Source organism: Hyperolius riggenbachi, chromosome 1, assembly GCF_040937935.1.
Source record: "Hyperolius riggenbachi isolate aHypRig1 chromosome 1, aHypRig1.pri, whole genome shotgun sequence".
Classification (NCBI taxonomy): domain Eukaryota; kingdom Metazoa; phylum Chordata; class Amphibia; order Anura; family Hyperoliidae; genus Hyperolius; species Hyperolius riggenbachi.
In genome coordinates, this window is record NC_090646.1 from 263341033 (window position 1) to 263359470 (window position 18438).

At 46.3% G+C, this 18438-nt stretch overlaps 1 protein-coding gene across 1 annotated transcript in view; it reads left to right on the forward strand.

Moving 5' to 3' along the window:
- The window catches only part of LOC137547904 (interleukin-8-like), a 41762-nt gene extending 23960 nt beyond the window's left edge, over window positions 1–17802 (forward strand). The window contains exon 4 of the mRNA XM_068271125.1: window positions 17374–17802. Within this exon, the coding sequence (XP_068127226.1) occupies window positions 17374–17398 (25 nt within the window). The 3' untranslated portion in view covers window positions 17399–17802. The remainder of the gene's footprint in view (window positions 1–17373) is intronic.
- Window positions 17803–18438: the final 636 nt, after the last annotated feature.

Sequence of the window (18438 nt, forward strand, 5' to 3'; positions counted from 1 at the left end):
TGGGATATGTACACTGTCTGCTTCTCCTGACTTATGGGGGTGATGGTCACTATGACCGAGCCGCTGCTCCCCCCGCCACTGTCATTTTATGAGATATGTACACTGCCTGCTTCTCCTGACTTATGGGGGTGATGGCCACTCTGACCGAGCCGCTGCTCCCCCCGCCACTGTCATTTTATGGGATATGTACACTGTCTGCTTCTCCTGACTTATGGGGGTGATGGTCACTATGACCGAGCCGCTGCTCCCCCCGCCACTGTCATTTTATGGGATATGTACACTGCCTGCTTCTCCTGACTTATGGGGGTGATGGTCACTATGACTGAGCCGCTGCTCCCCCCGCCACTGTCATTTTATGGGATATGTACACTGTCTGCTTCTCCCGACTTATGGGGGTGATGGCCACTATGACCGAGCCGCTGCTTCCCTCTGCCACTGTAATAATACTGACATGTGCGCTTCTTAAAATTATTTTTTTTATTCAAATCACTTAGTATATTTAGGCGTTTAACAAAAAAAAAAAATAACATAAATGTATACTTTTTTCCTATCGTAAGTTTAACATTGATTTTCTCCAAAACTATTAGGTCTTTTTGAAATATTTTTCCCCCTTACACCCGCTGTTCTCCTTAACATACTCTGTCAATTTGGTGATTCTAGCTAGTAAGAGGGCTTTGCAGACTTTAGGTGAAAATAAACGCTAAAATATTCAGGCGAATTTTCGCTTGTCAAAGTAAAAATTGTACTTATTTTGGCAAAAATATGGCGAAAAGAATATTTGCATTTTCGATCATCACTGCCTCGTATGTCCTGATCTGTGCCTCTCTGTGTTCCTGGACATACGAGGTACATCCAGGTCAGAATCAAATTATAAATCCCGCGCACAGTTCACACAGTGATTACCACTTTTTACAATCAACAGTCAGTGGGATCGCTGCAGAAAGTCCAGTCACTGGGTAATGAAGTTCAATTGTACTGCTGCGCTCTCCAGTCCAGATTATAACCACCTCAGCTCTCAGGTGGGTCTCTAAACAGAACGTTATGACCAACTTCACTTGCTTCTGTAGAGAGGAAAAAACTCAACTTAGGTTAGTACAGTTCAAATAGCGAAACAATTCAAGTGCTGCAGACGCCATGCCTGTGTATCAACACCCATTAACCGTGCCACTCCAACTCATTGCATGCCACATTGCTCACCAGATGTAGTCCACCTCTATACACGGGTGGAAACTGCGCTCTATATTGTATCCAATCAAATCCATGATCCTCAATAGCTTACAAAAGCCTCTTGCAAGGACTTTCCTTTATTCTCACAGTTAAAATTGCTCAATAAAAAACATAAAAAGAAAGCGCATATAGTGTAATACTGTCAATAATGCCTCTGTGCGCAGTAAATCAATTTCACTTACGCTGTCAGAAGCAGTCTGCGCATGTCATATACAGGTGGATGCCAATGCCCATCCGTCTGGCTCCCGGGTGCGTCCTAACGATTCCGCGCTCCCCCGTTCCGCCTCCTCACTCAGTCGCAAGGTATAGTCTTGTGCGCTTCTCTGTTGACCGGCCGGTCCGTGCGCTTCCTGGATCCTGTACGACGTCAGACGTATAGCTATATTGAGCAATTTTAACAGTAAGAATAAAGGAAAGTCCTTGCAAGAGGCTTTTGTAAGCTATTGAGGATCGTGGATTTGATTGGATACAATATAGAGCACAGTTTCCACCCGTGTATAGAGGTGGCCTACATCGGTGAGCAGTGTGGCATGCAATGAGTTGGAGTGGCACGGTTAATGGGTGTTGATACACAGGCACGGTGTCTGCAGCACTTGAATTGTTTCGCTATTTGAACTGTACTACCCTATGTGGAGTTTTTTCCTCTCTACAGAAGCAAGTGAAGTTGGCCATAACGTTCTGTTTAAGACCCACCTGAGAACTGAGGTGGTTATAATCTGGACTGGAGATGTTATGCCTCACAGGGAGTACTGTTGACCTTACCACTGCGGAAAAGAACTTCCCAGAGCACAGAGTCTAAGTGACCACGGGTCTTCACCCTAAGGCCCACTGGGGCCAAAAGGACTTCGCTGCCTAGTGCCCACCAGGTTGCGCTCCAGGTCATCCTAACAGTGGTTCAGAAAACAGCAACGCTGCAATGTGGAAATGCAAGGTACCAAATCAGCAGGTAATATCGTAGTCAGGGAGTTCCGAGGTCAGGGCTGGCAGAGTTCAATCAAGACGGTAAGACAATCCGAGGGTCGAGGCAGGCTGGGTTCAGGCAACACGATAAACAGGCAAAAGGTCGGGGCAGGCAGAGGTCAAGCGGTATCAGGAACAGGCCGAGGTCAACAACAGGAATCAATCAGGATACAAGCGGGCAGAAACACAGGCTACTGCTAGCAAGCTGTACGAACTGACAGCAATGATGCACAAGGCTAGCTGGTTTAAATAGGCCGTTTGGCGCCAAGGGTAGGACGCCACGCATGCGCACAAGCGGACTCATGGACGCATTGCGCATGCGTAGAAGTACGCACATGCGTACTATTGTCCGCATGACGCCGGCTGCACGTGTCTGCGCCTGTGCAAACTACATAGCATGGTGACATCACGCCAAAGGGCGTAACACCACGCGAGATGCATAGCAAATGCCGGCCCCTCCTGCGCACGCGAGTGCGTACTGATCCCCGGGACTGACACGCAGGAAGCTGGTGAGTATGACATTGCCCCCCCTCAACGGCATCCTCTGGATGCCTCTTGGACCAGGCCTGTCAGGATGTAAATTATGAAAAGATTTAATTAGTCTGGATGCATGGATATTAGATGCAGGCTCCCAAGAATTTTCTTCCACATCGAACCCCTTCCATTTAATTAAGTAATAAAGTGAACCTCTACTAAGTCTAGAATCTAGGATTCTCTCTACCTCAAATTCTTCAACTCCATCAATGAGAATAGGAGGAGGCGGCAACACTGCCCGGTTCTTAAAAGAGCATGGTATTACTTGTTTAAGGCAGGAGACATGAAAAACTGGATGAACCCTCATAGTATCTGGAAGTTTTAACCTAAATGCCACAGAATTAATCTGCTTTTCAATAGGAAAGGGACCCACAAATTTAGGACCCAACTTCCTAGATGGACATCTTAATTTCAGATTAGCTGTGGAGAACCACACCATATCAACAATTTGGAATTGAGGAGCTTCACATCTCTTCCTATCTGCTTGATATTTAACCCTGAGTTGAGTATGTTTCAGATTGGCTTGCAATTTCTTGAAGTTCTCTGTGAGACAGGATAAACGTTGTTGAACTTCTGGAAGCTGAGAATCACAGCGTACAGTAGGAAGTATGGCTGGATGGTAGGCATAGTTAGCGTAAAATGGGGTCTGTTTGGTAGAGGCATGGATACTGTTATTATACGCAAATTCAGCAGTGGACAATAAAGAGGACCAATCTTCTTGTGAGGCAGATGTAAAGCAGCGTAAGCATTGTTCCAATGTCTGATTTGTTCGTTCTGTCTGTCCGTTAGATTGAGGATGATAACCAGATGAGAATGACAAGGTGATACCAAGTTTGCTACATAGCTCTTTCCAGAATCTTGAGGTGAATTGAACTCCCCTGTTGGATACGATGTCAGAGGGGAGTCCATGAAGCCTGACGCTATGATTTAGGAAGGCCTCAGCAGTAACGGCAGCAGTCGGTAAGCTCTTCATTGGAACGAAGTGTGCCATCTTAGTAAATCGATCAATAATTACGAAAATCGTAGTGAAACCATCTGAGGGTGGCAAATCAGTAATAAAGTCCATAGACAGCATCTCCCAAGGTCTAGATGGAATGGGTAATGGAGTAAGTAAACCCCATGGCCTGTGGCGAGAGTTCTTAGATCGGGCACAAGTGGTACAAGATGAAACAAAGTCTTTACAGTCTTTAGCAAGCTGAGGCCAAAAGAAATGTCTCTGAACTAATTCTTGAGTCTTACTAACACCAAAATGGCCAGCGAGTAGATTGTCATGGCATTGCTGTCAGGGCCGGGCCGAGGCATAGGCTGGAGAGGCTCCAGCCTCAGGGCACAGTGTAGGAGGGGGCGCAGAATTCATTCAGCTGTCATTCCTAATTGTGTTTGAAGCAGACAGAAATAAGAAAAGGGGATGCATGGCAGTGACTACAAGCCAGATAACTAGATATTAAGGTGTTGGGGAGGTTGTGGGCCCTGTGGCGCCTCTTAGTCTAATAGCAATCAGTGTGTGAATGCTGGGGTGGCAGGGATGGAGGGGCGCACTTTGATGTCTCAGCCTTGGGTGCTGGAGGACCTTGTCCCAGCTCTGATTGCTGTAATACGGTAGTACGTAGATTAGGGGGAACAAATAATTTGTTCTCATGGAAGAAGATGCCATCCTGTGACTGCAACTGCTCAGTGAGCTCAGCGGGAAGTGCAGAAGACTGTTGCTTAATTTGATCCAGCAATTCTGGTTGTAGCAGAAAGAAGTTCATAGGAGAGAGAATAGTATCTGGGTCTGTCTCTGATTGGGAATCTCCTGGAAACATCCGGGACAAGGCGTCAGGTTTAACATTTTTGTTGCCAGGCCTGTAGGTTTCATGAAAATCGAAACGAGAAAAGAAGAGGGCCCATCGGGCTTGTCTTGGATGAAGACGTTTTGCGGTCTTTAGATATTCCAAGTTCTTATGGTCTGTGAAAACAACAATAGAATGTTGTGCTCCTTCCAATAAATATCGCCACTCTTCAAAAGCAGCCTTAATGGCCAGCAGCTCTCGATCAGCAACATCATAATTCTTTTCAGATGTATTCAACTTACGGGAAAAGAAAGCCACTGGATGAAGTAAGTTCTTTGGGCCAAAGCGTTGGGATAGAACTGCCCCTATGGCTACTTCAGATGCATCAACTTCTAAGAAGAACGGACGTGATGGGTCAGCGTGTTTAAGAACTGGGGCTGACGTAAACAGCTGTTTAAGTCTTTCAAAAGCGATCTGGGCGTCAGGAGTCCAGCAGAATTTCTGATGGGCCTTGGTGAGCTGTGTGATTGGGGAGACAACGGCAGAGAAGTTCTTGATGAATTTTCTATAAAAATTTGCGAACCCAATAAAACGTTGTACCCCTTTCTTGTCGATAGGAGCTGGCCATTCCAGTATAGCAGATATCTTTTGAGAATCCATCTTGATTCCATCGGAGGAGATTTGTAACCCCAGAAACTGTACTCTATCCTGTTCAAAAGCGCATTTCTCCAGCTTGGCGTATAAATTGTGAACACGGAGCCAGGTTAGAACCTTTTTGACGTGGAGTCGGTGCTCACTCAAAGAGGGGGAAAAGATCAGGATGTCATGAAGATACACTGCCATGAACACATCAATGAAGTCTCAGAAAATATAATTTATAAAGTATTGGAATGTAGCTGGTGCGTTACAAAGGCCGAATGGCATAACCATATATTCGTAATGTCCGTAACGAGAACGGAAGGCCGTCTTCCATTCGTCTCCTTCACGAATTCGGATGAGATTGTATGCTCCCCGAAGATCAAGCTTTGTAAAGACCTTGGCAGTTCGCAGTCTTTGGAACAGATCCGGAACCAGAGGTAGAGGATAACGGTTCTTGATGGTGATTTTATTTAATTCACGATAGTCCACACAAGGCCTGAGAGAACCATCTTTCTTTTCGACAAAGAAGATTCCAGCCCCGGCTGGTGAGGTTGAGGGGCGGATAAACCCTTTGGCCAGATTCTCATCAATGTATTCTTTCAGCACTGCAGACTCAGGTTCTGAGAGAGGGAACACTTTTCCAAAAGGAATCTCTGCACCTGGGTGAAAGTCAATAGGACAATCGTAAGGACGATGTGGTGGCAGAGTGTCGGCAGCTCTTTCGTCAAAAACATCCCTGAAGTCCTTGTACTGAACTGGAAGCAGAGATTCTAAGCTGGATTTGAGGCAAAGTAGTTGGCCGGCCTTAGGAAGGCAGAACTGTTGACAGTACTTGGATTGAAAGTTCACAGTTCCCGAGCTCCAATCGATGGTTGGATTATGAGCTTGAAGCCATGGAATTCCCAAGATGATAAGGAATAATGGAGAAGGAATCAAATCAAAAGTAAGAAATTCTTGATGATCTTCTGAAATGGTAACAAGTGTAGGGTAAGTTTCCAGAGTGATGGGTCCAGTACCCAGAAGAGACCCATCAGCAAGCTGTATAGGCAGAGGAGTATTCTTTTGACGGGTAGGAAGCCTTAATTGTTGAGCAAGTTGAATGTCCAAGAAACAGGAACAGGCTCCGGAGTCAATGATAGCTTTAACTTGGGTTATTGCGTCTGGGCCCTGTAAAGAAAGAGACAGTGGGACATGAGTGGATGAAGGACGAAGAATACGAGGCTCAGCTGCAGTGCTTGACTCGAGCTTACCATTAGGTCTCACAGGACAGTTGTTGCGGAAGTGTCCTTGGGAACCGCAGTACATGCAAAGGTTGGCTTGTCTACGTCTCTGGCGTTCTTCCATGGTCAATGGAGATCTGGCTAATCCAAGTTGCATTGGTTCTATGGTATCCAAGTCGGAAGATGATGTATTGGAAGAAGCTGCTTGTGACGGAGAGGCACTATACGCAGGAAGGTTCCAGGAGGTACGAGTGACGCCTGATCTCTCGAGTCGCCTTTCTCTCAGACGCCTGTCGATTTGGGTTGCCAGTTGAATAAGTTCCTTTAAAGTTATGGGAATGCCCACCCGAGCCAGCTCGTCTTTGAGTTGTTCCGACAGACCCAGACGGAACTGGAACTTCAGTGCAGCATCGTTCCACTGGGTATCTCCACTCCAGCGACGAAAGTCCGAGATATATTCCTCCACTGGCCTGCGGCCCTGACGCAAGTTTTGAAGTGCAGTTTCAGCTGAAGCAACTCGAGCTGGGTCATCATAAAGTTCTGCGAGTGCTTCGAAGAAGGTAGCTACGGTGTTCAGTGCAGGATGATCTTGTTCACGCAACTGTAATGCCCAAGCTTGTGGTTCATTCTGGAGAAGAGAGATGATAGTACCCACTTTGGCCTGTTCAGTGGCATAGGTTCTTGGGTGTAGTGAAAACAGCAGAAGACAGGCTCCTTTAAAAGTTCTGAACTTGCTACGATCCCCGGTAAACCGATCTGGCAGTGGAGTCTTAGGTTCAGGCATGGGAGCGTTAACTGTTATGTTAGGTGCAGAAGTAGGTGGTGCCGCAGTAGGTAAATTTTGAACTTGAGTCTGAAGCTGGACAAAGTTACCCTGGATCTGTTGCACAGAGATGCTGAGTTCGGATACCAGTTTGCAAAGCGTATCAATGTCAGGCGAATTCCCAGCAGCGTTCATCTTGGCTGTCAGTTTCTGTTATGCCTCACAGGGAGTACTGTTGACCTTACCACTGCGGAAAAGAACTTCCCAGAGCACAGAGTCTAAGTGACCACGGGTCTTCACCCTAAGGCCCACTGGGACCAAAAGGACTTCGCTGCCTAGTGCCCACCAGGTTGCGCTCCAGGTCGTCCTAACAGTGGTTCAGAGAACAGCAACGTTGCAATGTGGAAATGCAAGGTACCAAATCAATATCGTAGTCAGGGAGTTCCGAGGTCGGGGCTGGCAGAGTTCAATCAAGACGGTAAGACAATCCGAAGGTCGAGGCAGGCTGGGTTCAGGCAACACGATAAACAGGCAAAAGGTCGGGGCAGGCAGAGGTCAAGCGGTATCAGGAACAGGCCGAGGTCAACAACAGGAATCAATCAGGATACAAGCGGGCAGAGAAACAGGCTACTGCTAGCAAGCTGTACGAACTGACAGCAATGATGCACAAGGCTAGCTGGTTTAAATAGGCCGTTTGGCGCCAAGGGTAGGACGCCATGCATGCGCACAAGCTGACGCATTGACGCATTGCGCATGCGTAGAAGTAAGCACATGCGTACTATTGTCCGCATGACGCCGGCTGCGCGTGTCTGCGCCTGTGCAAACTACATAGCGTGGTGACATCACGCCAAAGGGCGTAACACCACGCAAGATGCATAGCAAATGCAGGCCCCTCCTGCGCGCGCGAGTGCGTACTGATCCCCGGGACTGACACGCAGGAAGCTGGTGAGTATGACAGGAGAGCGCAGCAGTACAATTGAACTTCATTATCCAGTGCAGAATGCCGCCGTTCTCCCGCACATGTGCGCCCCCGTCACGCGTGGTGTGAACTCTCATGCACTTTTCTGATAGTGAATGATTGCTGCTACCAGCAATCATTCACATAAAGTTTGGTGAAAAAAGTTGTTGTTTTTAAAGAGACAGTGAGCCCATTAATAAATAAAGTTTTAACCCCTACAAGACTAATAAAACCCTTGTGTCACCTATTCTTGGCGCTAAGATTCATGAACACCTGTAATGGCTGCCACCCATAGAGATGGCGACAGCTTGGGGACCCAACGCTGCATAGATGCATTGAAATGTTGTTGCCTAGCAAAGCATCTATACAGTACTGGGGTACCCAAACTGTGCGCCATAGTGATCACATGCAATCGCTACAGACGCACAGGCTGGTGATGATGGAACGCTACATGCCTAGCAAGTGATGAAATATGGCATGTATGGTATTGTTTTAACCGGGACAAGCCAATAATGTATTTTGAGGGGGTTTACAATTGTGGCACTTGTCATGTAAAAATTATAAAGTTTATGCCTAATTTTCTTTGATTAAGTGCGTGTTAAAAAAAAAAAACACCTAAAGAAAGCCTAAAATATCCTGAAAAAAAACATCAGTATCAGTTTGATGGCATAGGTAATAAAATATTATTGCTGTAATGATAGTGACAAAGCTATTATGCCAAAATTGTCAGGAATCTTAAAGGACGATTGTAGGGGGTAGGGGGAAAAAGAGTTGAACTTACCCGGGGCTTCTAATGGTCCCCTGCAGATGTCCTGTGCCCGCGCAGCCACTCACCGATCCTCAGGTCCCCGCCTCCAGTTCATTTCTGGAATTTCCGACTTTAAAGACGGAAAAATACTGCGCCTGTGTGGCCGTGTGCTCACTCCCGCTGATGTCACCAGGAGCGCACTGTGCAGGCGCAGACCGTACTGGGCCTGCACAATACACTCCTGGTGACGACAGTGGGAACAAGGGCATGGCCGCGCAGGCGCAGTGGTTTTCCGACTTTAAAGTTGGAAATTCCAGAAGTAAACCGGAGGCGGGGCCGGAGCATTGGTGAGTGGCTGCGTGGGCACAGGACATCTGCGGGGGACCATTAGAAGCCCCGGGTAAGTTCAACTTTTTTTCCCCCTACAGTAGTCCTCTAAGGGCTAAAAACCCCTGAATGCGAAGTGATTAAGGAAAATAGTGGGTACAAGTCAAAAAAGTCAAAAAGGACCTTGTAGTTTTTGGGGAAATCAATTTTAAAAAAGCAAAGAAAAATGTTTTTTGTTAACTGTCATTTTTCTGAGTTTAAAAAACATTTTTCTTAGTATTTTTAAAATCTATTTTACAACCACAAGGTCTTTTTGAAAAATTATTCTTTTGACTTGTGCCCACTATCCTTCTTAACATATGTAGCAATTTCGGTGACAGTAGCATGTATGGGGGCTTTGTTATTCACCGGCAAATTCGGCACAAAATAATGCAAAAATTATGCAAAAATGTATGCGAAATTAGGAATGATTATACAAAATCAATCGAATTAACAATTTGAAATTAGGTATAGACGTAACTGTGAAAACTTACATTAAATTTTGCATAATGGTAATTAGCTGACTACGATCATCACTGACCTTTCCATCCGTATTAGTGCAGGTTGAGCAGCTGCAGCCTGGAAGTGTAAATGATAAGAGATTTTGGGGAGTCATTTTGAAATTTTAGTTTTGATTTTATTTTGTGTTACAAGCTTGTATTATACTGAAAATGTATTCTACACTCTTGCTTGACACATCTTGGTAAGTTACAGGAAAAAGGGTTATGAAAATTAATTGGATCATTTTTTTTGCACAGAAAATCAGCAGAAACTGAATGCCAAGGAGAGTAAAAACAAGTCTCCTAAGTTACATAAGTCAAGTCTCCATGATGTGACTGAAAACGAAGCGCTATTGTTTTTATTTTTTTGTCCATCAGAAAAACAAGACCCAACTTATACTAACTCAGCTTGCCACTAAAATAGCGGATGGAGCTCCAAAGAAATATGCATCCATTTGTAGAATTGTATAAATTTTCCTGATAAATATGTGTAAATCAATCTTTATGGGCAATACGGTGGCGTAGTGGTTAGCACTCTCGCCTTGCAGAGCCGGGTCCCCGATTTAAATCCCAGCTGCATGCAGTTTGTATGTTCTGCCCGTGTCTGCGTGGGTTTCCCCCCTGGCACTCCTCTGATTTCCCTAGCAGAGCCGGGCCTAGGCAGAGGCGAGAGAGGCTTCAGCCTTAGGGCGCATTGTTTCACTCAGCTATCATTCCACTATTGTATTTGAAGCAGAGAGAAATAAGAAAATGGTATAGATGAGTGACTGCAAGCCAGATAACCTTAATTTAAGGTGTTGGTGGGGTTGGGGGCCTTGGGGCACCTCTTACTCTAATAGCAATCAGTGAGTGATGGCTGGGGTGGAAGAGATGGAGGGCTGCACTTTGGGTTTTCAGCCTTGGGTGCTGAAGGACCTTGTCCCGGCTCTGTTCCCTAGACTACCTTACGTACACTACAAAATACATACATAGATATATGACTATATGACTATTTTTGGTTCGTGAACCGCGACCACGAACCTCCGCAAACGTTACTTTCGTGAACCGCAGTAGACTTCAATGGGGAGGCGAACTTTGAAAACTAGAAACATTTATGCTGGCCACAAAAGTGATGGAAAAGATGTTTCAAGGGGTCTAACATCTGAGTTTTTGCATGGTGGAGTGGGATACATGCCAAAAGTCCCGGGGAAAAATCTGGATTTGACGCAAAGCAGCGTTTTAAGGGCAGAAATCACATTGCATGCTAAATTGGAGGCCTAAAGTGCTTAACATCTTGAATGTGTATACATCAATCAGGATGTGTAATTAGTGTACTGCTTCACACTGACAGACCAAACTCACTGTGTAACGCACTGCACACAGCTGTTTGTGTAGTGACGGCCGTGCTGGACTACTGCGCACCATGGCGAGATTGCTCTTCCTCACTCAGTGATGTCAGGTAATGTCTGACTGCCTTATCAACTTTCAATGGTTCTTTCTCTACCATCGTTAAAGCTTGCATCTAATTTTTAAATTACTTTTTCTGCTGGCTGTTCCGTACCTGCAACGAGAATCTGTTATGGAGGGCAAGTCTGCCATTCATTCAACTATGTGAAACCTTCGATGGTACTTTCTCAGTACCATGGTGACCACGGGTAATGGCCGGGGAATCAGGGTTCGATCCCAGGCTGGAGTTGGAGCCTGAGAAATGGCTACCACCACACATCCAAGGAAGGCAGCAGGCATGGCATGCAAGTCCCGAGGTAGTGACAAAAAACAACAATACAGGAGGACTTTCGAGGCCCTACTGTATATGAGACGAATCAACTTTAAATCCTTTAATGACAATCTGTTATGGAGGCCAAGTTTGCCATCCATTTATTCAAGTGAAATGTATGCACTGACTGCCAGGTATAATGCAATGTGTAGTCACAGATGCAGTGAAAGGTATGCAGTGACTGCAAACAGCTGTTTGTGTAGTGACGGCTGTGCTGGACTGGTGTGCACCATGACGAGAGTGCAGGTGATGGCGGCTTTCCAGCTCATATGGTCGGGCTGAGGTAGCTCAATGACAGAACAACAGTGACTGTCCAGCTGATCGAATTTGGTCTGTCCACAATGAAGCAACAACCTTATTATCTTGGGTGTGCCCTCCCCCCCGAGACACTCATATAGCCGGCGGTCATTGCTTCATTGTGATACGCAAGCCCCTTCACCGCGGCAAGGTAACGATCACGAAGGGGAATTGACACATGTACATGCCTTTTGTTTTGTTGTTGCAGCTGCAGTGCAGCCAGAAAAATTAGGCAGGCATGTACACGCACCAGAAAAATTATCATATCATATAAAAACTCAGGAATCCGCCTGGTGTCCTGGACCCTGTTGGTAGTGGCGGAGAAGGCAGTCAAGCGGCCTGCAGGCAGAGATGCTATGTGGGGAGCGACTTAGCCTTGGGGCAGGCGGCTAGTCAGTCACACGGCGTGCAGGCAGAGATGCTGTGTGTGGGGACTGACTTAGTCTTCGGGCGGGCAGTAGCCCTCTGGGATCCATGCCTCATTCCTTTTGATAAAGGTGAGGTACTGAACACTTTTGTGACTTAAGCAACTTCTCTTCTCAGTGACAATGCCTCCAGCTGCGCTGAAGGTCCTTTCTGACAGGATGCTTGAGGCAGGGCAAGACAAAAGTTGTATGGCAAATTGGGACAGCTCTGGCCACAGGTCAAACCTGCGCACCCAGTAGTCCAAGGGTGCGCATCGCTGCTCACATTGTCTACATCCACACTCATGGCCAGGTAGTCAGCTACCTGCCGGTCGAGGCGTTGGTGGAGGGTGGATCCGGAAGGGCTAAGGCGAGGCTTTGGACTAAAGAATGTCCGCATGTCCGACATCACCATGAGATCGCTGGAGCGTCCTGTCCTTGCCTGCGTGGACATGGGAGGAGGATTACTGGCAGTGGTACCTTTATTCCGTTGTGCTGTGACATCACCCTTAAACGCACTGTAAAGCATAGTTGACAGCTTGTTCTGCATGTGCTGCATCCTTTCTGCCTTCAGGTGAGTTGGTAACATCTCCGCCACTTTGTGACTATACTGAGGGTCTAGTAGCGTGGCCACCCAGTACAGCTCATTCCTCTTGAGTTTTTCTATACGGGGGTCCCTCAACAGGCTGGACAGCATGAAAGATGCCATCTGCACAAATTTGGATCCAGACGTACGATCCATCTCCTCTTGCTCTTCCTCAGTGACGTCAGGTAAGTTCTCCTCCTCCCCCCAGCCACGAACAATACCATGGGAACGTTGAGCAGCACAAGCCCCCTGCAACGCATGCTGCGGTTGTTCTTCTGCCTCCTCCTCCAAAAAAAAAAAAAATAACACCTTCCTCATCATCTGAGTCTGACCCCTCTTCCCCACATGACTCTTCCTCCTCCTCCCCCTCTGTGCTGCCGTAGGTGTTGAGGAAACATCTGGTTCTGATGAGAATTGATCCCTCAACTCTTCCTACTGTTCCTGTTCCTGTTCACGCTCGTCCACAGCTTTATCCACCACTCTACGCACGGCACGCTCCAGGAAAAAAGCATACGGGATCAAGCCGCTGACGGCGCCTTCACTGCGGCTCACCATGTTTGTCAACTCCTCAAACAGCCGCATGAGACTGCAGGCATTTCGCATGAGAGTCCAGTTCTTTGGCCAGAACATCCCCATCTCCCCAGACTGTGTCCTTCTACTGTAGTTGTAGAGATACTGGGTGACGGCTTTCTACTGTTGTAGCAGGCAGTCGAACATAACCAGAGTCGAATTCAAGCAAGTCGGGCTATCGCAAGTCAAGCAAGTTGTTTCTCCACTGAATGTCGTCAAAGCGTGGCATGGTCATGTAAGACCGCCTGAAATGCCCACACAACTTCCTGGCCTGCTTCAGGACGTCCTGTAAGCCTGGGTACTCAGACACAAATCTCTGAATGATGAGATTCAGCACATGTGCCATGCAGGGAACGTGTGTCAATTTTCCCAAATTCAAAGCTGCAATTAGATTGCTGCCGTTGTCACACATCACGTTGACGATGTCCAGTTGGTGCAGGGTCAGCCAATGATCCACCTGTTTGTTAAGAGCAGCTAGGAGAGCTGCTGCAGTGGGACTCTCCGCTTTCAGGCAAGACATGTCTAATATGGCGTGACAACGTTGTACCTGGCATGCAGCATAGGCCCTGGGGAGCTGTGGCTGTGTAGCTGGAGAGGAGATCGCAGCACCAGTAGAGTTGAACTTCCACTCAGCCTAGGAGGAGGAGGTTGGAGACAGTGAAGAGGATGTAGCAGGAGGAGAGAAGGTGGCAGCAGGCCTGCCTGCAAGCCGTGGAGGTGTCACAAGTTCCACTGCACAGCCACGTACTGCCTGCTTGCCATCGGTCACCACATTGACCCAATGGGCTGTGTAAGTAATGTACCTGCCCTGATCGTGCTTGGCAGACCAGGCATCCGTGGTCAGATGGACCCTTGACCCAACGCTGTGTGCCAGAGATGACATCACTTGCCTCTCAACTTCATGATACAGTTTGGGTATCGCCTTTTTAGAGAAATAATTGCAGCCTGGTATCTTCCACTGTGATGTCCCAATGGCTATACATTTTCGGAAGGCTTTAGAGTCCACAAGCTGGTATGGTAACAGCTGGTGAGCTAACAGTTCCGCCAAGCCAGCTGTCAGACACCGGACAATGGGGTGACTGGCAGACATTGGCTTCTTCCGCTCAAAGATTTCCCTCAAGGACACCAGGCTGCTGCTGTGGGCAGAGGAGCAGGAACCGCTCAAGGTGAGAGGCGGAGTGGAGGAGGGTGGCTGTGATTGTGAAGGTGCAAGGGAAGAAAGCGGGTGAAGATGATGCACCTGAAGGAGGAAGAGGAGAAGGAGGGTGGCTTTGCTTTTGTGTGCTGCTTTTCCTCAGGTGGTCTTCCCATTGCAGTTTGTGCCTTTTCTGCATGTGCCTTCATAAGGCAGTTGTCCCTACATGGGTGTTGGCTTTTCCACGGCTCAATTTTTGGAGGCAGAGAGAACAGATGGCATTGCTCTGATCTACGGCAGACACACAAAAAAATGTCCAACCCGCTGAGCCCCCCTGGGGTGTGGGCAGTGGGCACTATGGTGGCCTCAGCAGCTGACGTTGAAGGGCATGTTGGCTGGCTGTCCATAGGTGGTGATACATGGCACCGGACACTGCCACCAGCTGTTTCTGATGACGAGCTCCCCCTGCTTCTTTCAGCAACTCGTTTCCTCCTACTACTCTCTGGCTCCCCCTCTGAACTGTCCCCTTGGTCATCTTGTCTATTAGGATCCCACGTGGCATCCGTATCATCATAATCATCATAATCATCCTCCCCAGCCTAGCTTGCCTCAGACACCTCATAAACTGCAACAACAGCAGGTACTACATCATCCTCCTTCTCACACGTTATGTCCATAGTGTCGCCTAACTCAGACATATGAGGTGGTGTAACTTGCTTAGCCCCTTCATCTTGTTTTAACAATAATGGCTGTGCATCAGTGATTTCCCCACCAAATAACTCCTGCGAAGTGTCAAATGCAGCGGATGTGGTGCTTGTAGTAGCGCTGGTGGTTGCGGAAGATAAGGTGTTCTGTGTTAAATAGTCAACCACGTCATGACAATCTTGGGAGTTGATGGGACGTGCCTTCTTCTAAGCACTGTACTTTGGGCCAGGGCCGCACAAAATCACATCAGCACGACCTCAAACAGACCTGCCGGACGGCCTGCCTCTGGGTCTGCCCCTGCCTCTGCCTCTACCTGTTTTGTCCATATCGGGGGGGGGGGAGGGGAATGAAGTGAAAGCTATGCACTGACTTGACTAATACAATGTGCAGTCACACAGGTGCAGTGAAAGGTATGCAGTGACTGGTATTACAATAGCGTGCGGTCACACAGGTACTGTGAACAATTATGCAATGGTGGGTATTACTAATGTGCACTTGTCACACACACACAGGTACCGGACAGGCACAGTGACACTGCGTGTGCTCATTTAGGTAGGTGGGTGCACTAAACAACAGGTAGGTATATGCAGTGGTGAGTATTGCAAATGTGCACCTGTCACACACAGGCAGGTTCCGGACAGGCACAGAGACACTGCGTGCGCTCACCTAGGTAGGTGGGTGCACTGAACAACAGGTAGGTATATGCAGTGGTGGGTATTACAAATGTGCACCTGTCACACACAGACTGGTACCGGACAGGCACAGTGACACTGTGTGCGCTCATGTAGGTAGGTGGGTGCACTGAACAACAGGTAGGCATATGCAGTGGTGGGTATTTCAAATGTGCACCTGTCACACACACAGGTACCGGACAGGCACAGTGACACTGCGTGCACTCATGTAGGTAGGTGGGTGTACTGAACAACAGGTAGGTATATGCAGAGGTGGGCATTACAAATGTGCACCTGTCACACACAGACAGGTACCAGACAGGCACAGTGACACTGCGTGTGCTCACGTAGGTAGGTGGGTGCACTGAACAGTGAACAGGTGCAGTGATTGGGATTACAAATGTGCAGCTGTCTGTCACACACACAGGTTGTCACTGAATGTGCTGGGCCTGGCAGTGGCACAGTAGCAATTACCACCAAGGTGGCCAAAGGCCAGCTGCGACTGACTGATAGGGCTTTATATAATGCAAGTGGGCCACACACAAAAAAAAATAGATCACAAGAACAAGATTAGCTCTCAAAAGAGCTGTTGAGGGGTGCTTTCTTAGCAATAAGAATCAGCAAGGAACAAGCTAACAAGCCTACAAGAGCCTAACTAAGCTTTCCCTATAGAAGCTCTCCCTTCTCTAATTACTGCAGGCACACGAGTGAGTGAAAAGGCTGATGCTGCCTGCCTTTTATAAGGGGGGTGGGGTTACAGGAGGGAGTGTAGCCTTATTGGCTACAATGTGCCTGCTGACTGTGATGTAGAGGGTCAAAGTTGACCCTAATGATGCACTATGGGGGCGAATCGAATTTCCGGTAAAGTTTGCGGTTCTCCACGATCACGAACTTCAGAAGTTTGCCGGTACCCATTCACCGGCAAACCGTTTCGGCCATCTGTAATTGTGAGCCCCTCTGAGGGACAGTTAAGTGACAAGACAATATACAGTACTCTGTACAGCGCTATGGAAGATGTCAGCGCTATATAAATACTAAATAATAATAATAAACCAATATTCCATTTCCTGTACACATGATTACATGTTTGAAGTGGAAAGCCTTTACTTAACTGTGCTCTACTGAACGTATCATTTAGTCTGTCCGTCTAGAACAGGCATGGGCAAACTCGGCCCTCAAGCTGTTACGGAACTACAAGTCCCACAATGCATTTGCCTTTATGAGTCATGACTGCGGCTGTCAGACTCCTGCAATGCATTGTGGGACTTGTAGTTCCTTAACAGCTGGAGGGCCAAGTTTGCCCATGCCTGCTCTAGAATTATGTATCTGACCTATGAAAGTGATAGATGATTCAACTCATAAGTGTAGTTTACGGTTTTAGTAATTAGACTGTTATATAAAATTATATCATCGCTGTTGAATATTATTATTAAGTAACATTTAAAAACATTTAATCATAACATGTGAATACAGTCTTTATGAAAAGATCTAAAATTAGAAAAAAAAACACTTTACAATTCTTGTAGAAATTTTAATTTTAAAAACATTTTTTTCTTTTACAGAAAGAAAAATAAGCCAAAATCTTGAATGAAAATGGACACTCTTTTAAGACAACAACTTTTCGTTTTTTCAACAGCAGGAAGTAAATACAATTACATACAAAATACAAAAATTAGATAAAAGCATCATAGATAATATTATGTCCATATTATCCATATATATGTGAGAAAAATGTGTCACTAACAAGAATATCTAGGGAAAAAATGCCAAACATTCCAACAGATATCTGCAGAAAGGTACTGTGCATACTTAAACACTTCAGGTTCTGGGGTTTTTACCCCTTAAGGTTTCTGACAATTTTGGCATATCAGCTGTGTCACTGTTGATACAGCAATAACTTTTTATTACCTATGCCATCAAACTGATACATACATTGTTTTTTCAGGACAAACTAGGCTTTCTGTCTATAACATTTTTTTCAAAGTATTTTTTACCGGTACTTAATGGAAGAAAATTAGACGTAAACAAAAAAAAAAAATACAATTTTTTTCATGTTTTCTGCTTCCTAATTTTTACATGACAAGTGCCACATTTGTAAAACACCTCAAAATACATTACTTGGCTTGTCCCGGTTACAATGATACCATACATGCCATATTTCATGACTAGTTGGGCATATAAAAACATGTATGCGTTTTTTATACGTTTTCGTTTTGCATTTTATGCAAATCACTAGGAAAACAACAGGAAGCGGAAATACATCACAAAAACAATTTTTTTAAGCAAAAATGCATGGGAAAACGCATGAAAAATGCATACCATTGCGTCTCCATTGACTTTATGTGAGTTTTTCATGTGTTTTTGAAAAGTATGCAACAAAACCAGCATTTTTCAAAACACACGCATGAAAAACGCATATGCGTTTTTGATATGCATTTTTCCTGCAGCCCATAGACTTCCATTAGCGGCAAAAACGCAGCGTTTTCCGCAAGGCTAGCATTTTTGCTATGTGCACCTAGCCTAAAACTTTAAAAATAAAAAACACTTTATTTTTTAATGGGCTCATTGTCACTTAAAAAAAAACAACAACTTTTTTTTCACCTAACTTTATGTGAGGGCCTGTGGGC